Raw genomic sequence first — 12,275 nt, forward strand, 5'->3', positions numbered from 1 at the left:
GTGTAGGGTATTCCCAGAATTTTGCCTGGACTGTTTTGCTCACTATAGAACTCTGTGTACTTTATAATAATAATAACCTTGAATATGTAAAGCGCACAGTTACCTCCGAAGTGTTTTCCCAGCGCTGGGGGCCCTCAGGAAGATTAAGCAAGCTATTGCCCAGAGTCACATGGTGCTGGGGTGACCTGGCACCGGTGCGGGGGATTGAACCATGAACCCCGTGGTCCTGAGTCAGGCACGCTGGCTGCTGCACCACACCTCTTCCACCAGGGGTAACGTGGCTGTGTTCTCCCTTACAGGATTGGGAGATTGGCATACCCCTAATTGAGATATCAAATGTATCTGTAAGTCACTCATATATGGTACAAAGTGTTCCCAGGGCCTGTGAGTTAAATGTTACTAATGAACTGCAGCACCAATTGTGCCTTCCACTACAGTGACAGTGTAAGGATGACTGCAGGCCTACTCTCTATTGCCTGACTATGCAATTTTACATTGCAAATTCGAACTGTAAAAATAACCCTATTTTGAATGGCTAAACCTTCCTTTGAAATATTAGTAAGTGACCCCTAAATAGGTCCCACTATCTATAAAGCAGCTGACTAGTATTTAAAAGTAGAATATGTAAAATGTAATGTTATTCATTTCCTTTCAGTAAAAAGGCCCACAAAAGCTATTTTAGCGGGGTTAGCTGTTTTGTTGGAGAGCATTGGGAAACAATATTACATTCTAATAACGTTTTTACCAGCTAGCAAATAGCTACAAATGTCATTCTTGGATTAAAAAAATAGATTTATTACTAGAGGAATCAATTGTTGGAGCCAGTTTTGTAATAGATATTTTTTTTAAAGGTATCTTTAGAAAGTTAACTTTTCCCGGCCTTATGTGTGTGCAAGTGTTTTCTTCCTCTGAAAGGATGACCATCAGGGCTGTGCCAAAGAACTCGATTAACTTCAAAGAGGGCTGTCTGGTCACAGGCAACTGTTAGCTGACACCTGGACAGGGCCCGTCTTTATTCTGCCAGTCAGGCAGGCATAAATCTCAGTGAGAGAGATGCTGCTCCCAGAAGTGGTTTAGAGTGACTGCAGAGCAGGGTTTGAACATTTCCAAAGCCACACCTCTTGGGTGGGAACACAGCCTTTGCACAAAGGCAGAAGGGTTGTTCAATCTCTGATTTAGGCAGGGAAGGGCACTGTGGGATTGTTTGCTGTAGGGCACACAAGAAGTGCTACAAATGTGGGTAGAGGTGGCCCTGGGAACTTTTATCTTACTGGTTATGGAGGGGACAGCAGTCACCCACAGGCTGGTGCCACGCATCAATTTGGCACCCACAATACTCTACTCAGAACACATTTTGGACCTGTGGAAGAATCAAGGAGGACTGGACCTGCTATCTGTGGCCTGAGAGGAGCCTAGAAGTCTTTACCTGCTCTTTCTCCTGCCCCTCGGATTAGAAAGTGGACTCCAATGGTCATAAGACTGACCTGTTCAAGCCACAATGACCAAACAAGCCACAAGATACCTTATCTGCAACTGGCCAGCAGACCACTTCCAATTGGGCCAGCCCTTTTCCTTAAACCTGGGACTTAGAAACTATTTGGCTCCAAAGACCTCTGAAGTACTGGGATCAACCTGTCAAGCTGATCCATCTAAAGTGCATTGCCACTGGACCAAAGATTCAGGTTGCTCCCGCGTGGATTTCCAAGCAGCAAATCCAATTCAGCTGCACCTTGCAGAGAAGGTATCCAGCCCCACAGAGCCCTCTTCAGTTACATCCTGCAGCCTTGCCCTGCTGGAATAATCCAAGCTCCAAAAACATGACTAAATCTTAAGGTAGAAACCTTTACCAGGCTATGGTGCAAAAAGAATCTGACCCGCCAGGGACCTTCCTTGGCCTTGAAATTCAAATGTCCCATGCTCCGAGCTTTCCTGCAAAAAGTTAATGACTTCACACAGATCTTGTTGAGCAGCTGTTCGAGTACATGGAACCCTTTTCAGTCACAGTCCCCTGCCTTGACCCAGGAATGATTTTTGACTTCCACTCCAGAGAGTAAAGGCCCGCCATGCCAGCGCCCCACTCCAAGACCGCCCAACCCACAGTCAGTCTGGCTGCCGGATTACCATGGGTAATCCTGGCAGGCAGTCCTGAGGTGGCAGTCCGACAGTGGTGCCTTTCTAATGCTCATAGGGTAGCCTTAGAAAGGCATCACTGTAGGAGCACCGCAGCCCATTCCTGCAGAGACAGAAATGCACCCTGTGCACAGACGCAACAGGGGGCCCTGTAGAGCCCCCTTAGTGTCCTCACTGCCACCATTTACAATGCGAGCCCACCGCCATGAAAAGGGTCACAGTGAGGAAACTCATAATATGCTTCCTGGTGCAGCAGTGACACCGCCAGCATATTACATCCTTACACCGTTGTGCCCCTAGCACAGGATCAGGTATACCCGGCGGTTGCGGAAGTCCTGTGATAGTCCCACCACTGTAGTTGGAATACAGCAGGTGGACCGCCAAATTGGTGGTCCAGGGTCTGCCACCACGGGTTTGGCGATCCCATGGAGCGCTAAAATTTCAATTACGCCCCAAGTCTAAAGGAAAATCGTCTGACAGTGTTGAACCTGTCTTCTGTGTCTGAACTGTGATTTATCGCCGTTGTCCTTAACTTGCAATTTGATACCAGTAAAGCGCAATCTGATGACCACGCAATTCAATGCGTTTTGGTGGTATTACAGTAGACTCAATTTACCTTTGTACCTGTACCACACTCTGCTGCCTTTCGGCTAAGTTTGCACTATACAAACACCACACTCCTCCCGCTATGCAAATACTTCATACATCTATACCTTTTATTTATAGATCAAGTATGTTGTCTGCCTAGTTGTTTTTATGGTATTCAACTCTATCTCACAAAGATATTTTTGAGATAATTTAATCTGGTTTGTTACTTTTTTCAGGTTGTTTATCTTCATGCCAACAACATCGTAAAGGTGGGAGTGAATGATTTTTGCCCAACAGAGTCAAGAGTGAAGAAGTCCTTATACAGTGGCATTAGCTTGTTCAGCAATCCAGTGAAATATTGGGAGGTCCAACCAGCAACATTTCGCTGCGTCACCGGAAGATCAAGTGTGCATCTTGGGAACTTTAGGAAGTAGAAGGTTACCCAACAGCATCAGCTTTCTGGAAGAATATGCAGGTCTAAATATAGGTGCAAGCAAAGGGAAAAGGTGCTATGCCTGGCTCCTCACTCATTAAAGAAGAGTCAGAGCAAGATGAACATGTTTACAAAAAAAATAACTATACGTGTATATCTGTTATGTTGCTTGTTTTTATCATACTTGAAATCTATTAGTACAAAAAGCAGGCAAAAGTACTGTACCTGATAGTACAAATATGCAAGTGTGCAATGACTTAAAAAAGCTTTTTTTCACACAGTTCGCTTTAATTATGTGGCAGTACATGAGTGTATTCCCCTTTTTCTTTGCAATTTTCATTATTTGCCATTTAGGTTATTTGTAGCTGCAATGCAACGTAGTGTGCCCCACTGAGTTTCACACCAAGCCCCTGAATGCTCAGATTCCACAGTTTGCATTTGCATATGTAAGGTTCTTCTTTTGTCTTCTTACCACTTGGCGGTGTTTTTGCTACCATTAAAATCTTCTCCATGTCAAGAGTCAGCAAATGTTTTAGCAAAGTTGCCACTTACTTCAAATAACAATATTCTTTTAACCATATTATTCTGCAGGTCCCACCTACCTATGTTTAACTCTGATTTAAGACTATCATGGGATTTTCTAGAAATTATTTTAAGCCAACTCAAAATGTAGTACATTATCCCCATGTTTCTAAGCCTATGTGAACTTTGTGTAATTTCCTTTGAAAAAATTACACGAAATGCCCAAAATGGCTAGAAAAATATACAAAAAGATTAGCAAGATTGTCACTGAGAGCAAAGAACACATCTTTTTGTCACAGCACATTACAGGTTAGTTAGATGTCCTCCCATGGTGTGGCGTCAAAGTGAGGCAATATAAGCAGTGATTTCTAAAAACATACTAGCCCCAGTGTCACATCCAAAAGTTAAAAAATCTTTAGTTTGCTTTATGCTTTAATCACCACAGAGCCAACTTTAGATTTCATGTTACTAATCTGGGGAAAGGTGTATCTATAATAATTAGCATTTATATCACTACCTACCTATCTATCTCAGTGTTAATGCTTGCAGCATAACGTATTGAATTGCACATTTGATTTCGTTTCCAGGTGAAGTAAACAAAGCAAAGAACTCGAAGTTATGTATCTGTTACTCTAAGTAACTCATGAATATAAAGAAATCACGTTTCATGAATTACAGAAATCCAGTAATTCATGGTCACATAGGACAGAAGCCATAGTACAATTAACACTAACAGAGACTATATTGTTTTTATATCATAACCTATATATACTTTGTACCTTACTAACATTCCATAATTTGCAATATGTTGCTACCAGATTTCTCGTAAGTAAGAAGCTCAATCAATATCATTTTAGAAAAATTGGTAGGAAAGGATTTGCAAATATTGGTGCTGCACTCATCAGCTTTGCTTGAAATGTAGGCATGCAGACTATGTATCAAATGAGGAGTTTAAAGTGATAAACTGCACATATACTTAAGAAATCCATCGCATAGACAAAGTATATACACTGTTCTTTGATAAACAACATGAAGCTTCCACTCCTCTTTAGCAGTACTACTAAATGTAGAACTTAGATATACTAGAGAAAGTGCTGGCATTTTTCTTTTTTGCATTCTCACAGCGGGCACTGTGTATATTAAGCATTTGAAATAGTGTATCACGGGGCAGCAAACGCTTGTGATTGGCCTGTTGCCAACATGCAACTTTTTCCTGGAATTATTCCAGCTGGCCTTAGAAGTAGATAAAATAGCATGATTGATTATTTAAATGTGTTTGAATCAACCTTACAAGCAGAGACGAACTGGTTGCTTCCTAATTTCCTGGCCCACAATTTTCATTTATTGGAACCGTTGGTGATTAACGTCTTTATCAAACGAAGCAATAAGACAGTTCGAGTGATAGATAAATAATTATTTATACATTTAAGTAGCACTTGCAATACATGTTTTGAACTTAACTAAAGAATTAATGCCATTATCTGTTAATCACCATTCACAAATTAACACCTTATTCATAAAATCAATCATATTTCTTATATTTTAAAATCTAAATACGACCTGCATTTTGCAAAAAAAAGGTTTTCAGTTTCGACCGATGGAAAATGTGGCTGCTGCATTAGCACACACATATTCTGAAAGGCTTAGAACCATAGTTAAATCACATTTGAAAGCATATTGTAGCTGTAGTTGTAGCTGTAGTGAAACCAAGTGTAAGTCAGCAATGTCAAACTATGGAGCCTTTTAATAAGAGACCCTTCGAATGCTGACTCTGATTCATTAAGTAATCATCCACTTTAAGACATCAACTATATGTGAACGATGAACATTAATAATTGCGATTTTGCATGGACTGGAACACCTGCCTTTTTATATGTTTTGTAGTAATCTGTCTATGAAACCTAACTATTAGAGAATTGTGTTACTTATCTGAAAAGGGCCCGCCATGCTAGGGCATCTTCGACAGTCAGCCATAGAAGTAATCAGTGTTTGTTTTGAATGTAAAAAGGAACTTTGGTTTAAAAAGAATGTCCAAACTGAGTGTGCATCTGTATAAATTTTACATGTGAAAATGATGCCATGTCCAGTTCAGAACAACAACCTGAGGCTGATCTCAAAATGTGCATCCAGTAACTCTACGTCATTAAAATGCAAATCAGCACCTCAGTCATAAGAAGAAAACCATATATACATGAAATCTATTTAATTGGATTTACATCCTCAGTTAAAGGAATAAGTACTCATTTCCACAGTAGATTGGAGAAATTATTATAAGGAGGCAGAATCATTCTTCTGAAATGATTGCGGTACAATGTGAACATTAATGTGTTTGTAGTGTTTTTCCAAGGATGGCTAGAGTGGGGTGAAGCTGACACCTTGCAGTGTGAGCGATTTATAAGAACAGTAATTACCATGAAACGAAATATAAGATAATGATGTTCTGTACCTATTGTAAAATGTAGAATGCATAAAAACCTTTCTTTTGCTAAAAAAAAGCCCTGCACGTTACAAGAGGGAATCATATAACACTACTTGTATATGACAAAAAGTATGAAAGTCAAAGACATATACATGCATCCTTTATATTTCTCTGAGAATATTTTTTGCAAAAAGGTAACGATTGTTAGATAATAAATCACATGCTATGTAAAACTATTATTTTGTATACATTACACTATACCCTTAGGACCCCCTCTGCACATTTAATTTACCAAAATGTACAATTTACCTTTTGTTGCTAATTTTATTAATAGTTGTCGTCGTGCTCTTTTTTAAATTCTAATCTTTGTTGCACATGCTTTTCAAAATCTAGGTCAGGTTTTAGCCCACATCTTGGCTTTGAATCTAGTCGTTGGATAAACATCCATCGGCTCTGAGCGCAACTTTAAAAACTGCTTAACCAAACTTATCTGGTGGATGCAATCCAATCATTTAAAATGTAACACCAATAAGAAGGAGATCATGCTGCTCTGTATGTCCAATTCCTTTCACCCTGTTTTATGGTGGCTTAACTCCACACCTCCTCCGCCTGTGATAGTTGAGGTTGTAAAACACCTCTGAGTAAAATTTGATGCCTCTTTGTCATTCCATCCACAAGCTCTGCCAGTGGCAGGAACAGGTTTTAACTCCAATAATAATTGAAAATTCTTTTCGATTTCCACCCACTAGCAGCAAGAAAAATAGTGGTGTTGGCACTGATAACGTCCAGATTGGAATACTGGAATAGTTTGTAAGCAGGTCGATCAAAACAAACTAATCAGAAACTGCAGTTGGGACAACATGCTGCTGTTAGACTGGTACTGAAACTTCCTCCACAATCATGAGCATCAGATGCTCTAAACCCCATACACCGGCTGTCAGTACATGAGAATCCTTTTTAGAATTGTCTTATTTGCTTTGCATTGGGGTCAAAGTACCTCATTTCTAGATTGACCCAGTACGCTACCAAATGGTGTTTGAGGTTTTCACATGCCCATCTTCTGAAGACCCCTACTTTCAGACTCAAACTAGAGGAGCCAAATCTTTTGCTGTTCTGGGCACAAAGCCTTGGAATCAACCCCACAGTCACTTGAGAGTCATTGAATCTGAACCCATCTTTAGAAAGCAGCTGAAGACCTGGCTTTTTGCTGCTGCTGATTCGCAGTGTTACCCACTTCTTTGATTTTCTTCCTTTTTCAGGTCACTTCTGTATTGGAACCATTCTTTTTGCTGTCCAGTGCCAGGATGCTCCTTTGGGAGTGGCAGTGTGCTTTACACCTACACTTTTCATTCATTCAATCTGAGCTACAAACTTGTCTTTAAAAACGCGAAAAAAGTCTACAATAGATAAACATATACCATATCTGTTTATACAAATTAACGTGTAAAATAGGTTTACTTACTGTAGTGTAAAAAGTTATTGACATTTCATATATCTATTTACTGTATATTTGTTAATCTTCGTCATAAATTAAATGACATTTGAAAATATCATAAATGTATTTCTTTTAATAAAAAAAGTTGAATTGAAACTAGGTAGCATTCCTGTTCTGTAGTCAGTGAAGTAACAGCATTCTAATTTTCTACTTGTTGAATTCTTTTCTTTTGCCCGAGGTCACCACAATTAAAATGGGCAAGAAAATGAGGTAGTCTGCAGTAAAGGAACACTTGAAGATAGCATCTTTGTGTACACAGAGGTCAAAGTGTCCTAACATCCAGAGAGGAGGATCTGGAATTTGGATAGGGCACTATCGAACAGAATAGTGGTCATCTACGTTCTTATGAGATATTGAAAAAGGCATGAAAAATGCAACAGTATGAAAAGCTCTATTCAGATTGTGGATATGTCCATTCTAAATGTGTTAGAGTCTGTATTCAAAGAAGAGATTTTGGAAGAACAACAATCTGATAATTACAAGGTTTAGTACATTTTTGTTGTCTAAAACAATGTAATGTATAACTAAAGTGTCGATACACACATCAAATGAAAATCTGCACTGTAGGAAGCTGCATTTTTATGTGGTTTACCAATGTAGGGGTACATCATGCAAAACATCCCGACAACCCCTATTGGTTTACAGGGGTTACTTTAGTAATCCCAAGTGCTCTATTTGTGGAAGTGTTGTTGAACAGCGTAGGCTTATCAGAGGGGAGTGTTGAACATTTGTTGTACATGCAGAGTCAATAAATGAGACACAAACTCAAAAAGAAATCCAAGACCAATTTAGAAAAATAGCAAATAGGTACTTTCAGAGATAGGAGTTTTTCAGTAAAATAGTCAAATAAAGTTTTTTAAGGTAAGAGCCTCGAACGCGGTTACGTTATTCTATGGGAGAAACATACACTGCAGACATTTACTTGAAAACGGTTCTTGAGGATACCTTTTAGGACTTAAGGTGCTTAAGGGCCAAGGTCCAAGAAACCACCACAGTTCAGGTTACCTGCTCTAGTGTGTCCCGGTGCAGAGGTGCTGGTCGTTTTGGTAGTCTCGAGCGCTACGCGTTAAAGTCAATGGGAAGGTATCTGTGAAAGAAAGGCTGTAAGTGGGAACATGGGGACCAAGTCCAGCAGAACCCAAAGGTGGGCTCGGCTCTTGAGAGTCTCTGGGGCAAGGGGGCACCATCAATTGACTTGTACTAAGGTTGTGGGGCTCAGCTGCAAAGGTATTTTGTCCGGTGGGTCACTGATTAAGAGGCTCTTAATTCATGGGTTGACCTGGCGATGGAAGAGGGGAAGAAAACAAGACTCCAGGGTCACTCTCTGTGAGGCTGTCATTGGTCCTGAAGTCCCTCATTGGCAGGTCATCTTTTGGCATCAGTGGTGCCCAGACTGGACACTCAACAAGCCTTGGTTACAGCAAGGCTCCGGTACCCAGGATATTGGTGCTGTGAGGCTCCTGGAGGGTTTAGCGCCTCGAAACTCGCTGGTGAGACACGACTGACCTCCTAGAGCCATGGTGACTGCCTCTTGATGTGATGATGCACCCTCAGTGGACCCAATGGTCAGCAAGACGAGGTATTGGTCCTGTGCCATCGGTGCCTGCAGCTGCAGAGGAGTGGCTCCTCCACCATAAGGGAGATGCTGCTTGGTTGTTGAAGTGCTGGACTTAAGAGAATGAACAGCTTTTGGGCGAGTCAAGATTTTGCAATTGTCCAGGTATCAGCAGCCAGGCTCATTTTGTAGCCAATTTCATAGCAGTTTAACACCCATAGCAATTTATGGGCGTTTAGGGGAGTGTAAGGTAGTAGCCAATAGACTACTTGTCCCTAGGGTGACTACACCCCTCTTTTGATCATTTCCTGCAAGGCATGGGCATTATCCTCACCCAGAGGTCCTAGTTTCACCAAATTCAAGATTGTATAACCCTTTCTTGGCTGTCCCCTTCAGGTGGCCCACCGTATGGGTGTGCCAAGCCTGAAAGTGCAAAACCAAAGGGGATGATGGACGGAGTGTTGAACATTGCAAGCACTCACACCCAGTGAACTGATCTGGGTTTAATCCATCATCATTCTTTAGCTCACTCCACCACTCCAGTTCAGAAAAGTCTGAAAGTGCATCACACTCCTGCATATCTAATTTCCCACCTGAGCTGGTGCCAAATGGGCCCCAGGGCAGGTGGTGGTGTTTCCAAAGTCTGGGTGGAAGCGGGGTCACATATCAAGTCTGCAGAGGCCTCTGGCCTCGATTTGCTAAAATACTAGCCATCCCACTGGTGGAGATGTGATCATCTTCCTCTGGAGGAGGCATTGTTTCTGACCTCTGAGAGAGTGGGCCTACAGGGGTAAGAAAGTCATCGGTGGTGGCAGGCTAGATAGTCCTAGTCAGCCAGCACACTAGAGGGCTAGTAGGTTTTAAGGGGGCATCTCAACGGTGCCCACTGGGTGCATGTCATAATAAATCTAGTACTGGTAACAGTACACATTTATTAAGATGAAGTATATGATACCAAACATCATTTGTTTTAGTGAAGCCATCATGTAGCTGGGTAACTCGTAATGACCAGTGCCCAGTACATGTCCTTAAACAGCTTCCTTATCACTTGCAATATCTAGCAATAAAACTAGACATCACATGTGTAAATATGCTCATGCATATATGTCCTCACATATAATGCACCCTGCCTTAGGGCTCTGAGACCTGCTGAAGGGGTGACTTGCTGTAGGTGTGACTTACATATAGTATATGTAGTGTACATTGGCATGGCACACACCGTGAGGGTTCCATGCTGTGTTTTTGGAATGGTTTGGACCATTGCACACATCCTGCAATGGCAGTCAGCATGCAGTTTGTGTGTGGGTCCCTTAGGGTGGCATAAACCTGGTGCAGCCCTTTGAGATTCTATTTCGTACCCATAACCTCGGTACCAGGGGTACCATTTACTAGGGACTTACAAGAGTGATAAAGTCCTTGCCAATTGGGTTACAAATGAACATGTGAGCTTAGAGGAAAGAGCACTCTGGGCCCTGGTTAGCAGGTTTCAGTGCACTGTCAGAGTCAAAAACAAGCACCTAGTAGTTTAAACAGGAACACAAAGTTGGGAGACATTTGCAAAGAGAAGTCCAGTTGCCTACATGCACTTCACTCGGCTCATGGGGACAAACATAGATCTGCTTGTGACTATCATTGCAGATCACTGCAGTAGCTCATGGAGTAACACCTTTTGAACTATGACATCTTGTATACTAAGCCTCAAGGGTCTTATCGCTTTCTGCTTCCCTGCAATGGTTTAAGGTGATACCTACGTGCAGGGAATAGTTCATGTTTTTACATCACTGAATTTGAAAGGCTACAGAACATCATCACCTTCTATAATGTTGTTATTATGCCAAGCTTTATAATTAGTGCTTTAGGACATAGCAGTCCAATTGATAGGGTGCATGATAAAAGTAGTTTTGTTCTATTGAGGTATTTTGATTGTTGCTCAATATGTGCAAATGAATAGCAAAATCACACCATGTCAGGGACTACCCATCAACAACCTAGTTTTAAAAAATGGGTGATTTAATAGATGTCTGAAATGCCAGAACTCAATAACAGACAATTGTTTTTACTGGTATAAAGTAACAAACAAGACCAATGAACTAAACTATTTCAGCATAACAGTCTGTTGTTTGATTCATACCAGTAATGGATATTCATAAGCATTCACACAATATTCAATATACATTGTCAATCCTTGTAAAGGAACAAACAGATACTTTTTTCCATGAACGACAGTAATAAAATCTGATTACCACTCCTATTTTTCACTGTTGGTTTATTCTGTACAATGACACTTTTGTCAAGGCTGGAAATATAGATATAATACATGTTTTTTTAAATACAAATGGTGACTAGTGTATAGATAGCTGTTAATGCATATATTAATATTCTGAACATATATAGGAGTACTTCCTAGAAACGTGTCCCATTCTAATGCATATAAAGAGAATTAAATAAGTGGACATTAGAGTATACAGAGGATTAGAGAAAAAGAAGAGATATACCATTGACCGAAAGTTTTGCTAAAGAAATTTGTGAATATAAAATCAAGACTTCACCAAAATTAGTGACCGAGGCTGCACGGTGATTCCACCCGATTGTGGTAGATGTAATAGTATAACCATACCCTCACCAGTTTAGTAGTATTCTTGATCCTAATGATCTTCTTGTGTTACTACAAATAGTCATGAATGTTCATATGTAGCGGCTGGAACTATTCTGCCAATCCAAGTATCTGGAACAACGAGAGTAAACAATAATCACTATTAGAAATAGAGGTTACTCTGTAGATACTCGCGATAGTGTTAGCATTAGCCATTCACTTACTTCAGAAAAAGCATGACAATCTTGATTCCAACGTTAAATGCAAGATTAATACCAAGAAAAAGTATGTAGACAGGCACACTCGTATCTACAATAAAAGGTTAAGATTATATCTTGTTCAGAGAATGATCACAGATATCCCATAATCATCCTATAGATCCTGATGTGCCCTCATTCGCAAACCGTAAAACGTGAATTAGTCCCATGCATTGCCCAATATTCTGCTTGTCACCTCTAATTGTGATAATATCCAATATAATATGTGCACCTATTGGATCCAGTGAATACATAGTGATATCATATGTATAAAGACCAAAGT

General features: G+C 40.6%; 1 protein-coding gene across 2 annotated transcripts in view; it reads left to right on the forward strand.

Annotated features, from left to right (window-relative positions):
* Positions 1–3,668, forward strand: part of ASPN (asporin) — a 283,535-nt gene extending 279,867 nt beyond the window's left edge. For both annotated transcript variants that reach the window (XM_086938936.1, XM_086938937.1), the window contains exon 8: positions 2,955–3,668. In XM_086938936.1, the coding sequence (XP_086795062.1) occupies positions 2,955–3,152 (198 nt within the window). In that variant the 3' untranslated portion in view covers positions 3,153–3,668. The remainder of the gene's footprint in view (positions 1–2,954) is intronic.
* Positions 3,669–12,275: the final 8,607 nt, after the last annotated feature.

This window comes from Lissotriton vulgaris, chromosome 9, assembly GCF_964263255.1.
Source record: "Lissotriton vulgaris chromosome 9, aLisVul1.2, whole genome shotgun sequence".
Taxonomy (NCBI): domain Eukaryota; kingdom Metazoa; phylum Chordata; class Amphibia; order Caudata; family Salamandridae; genus Lissotriton; species Lissotriton vulgaris.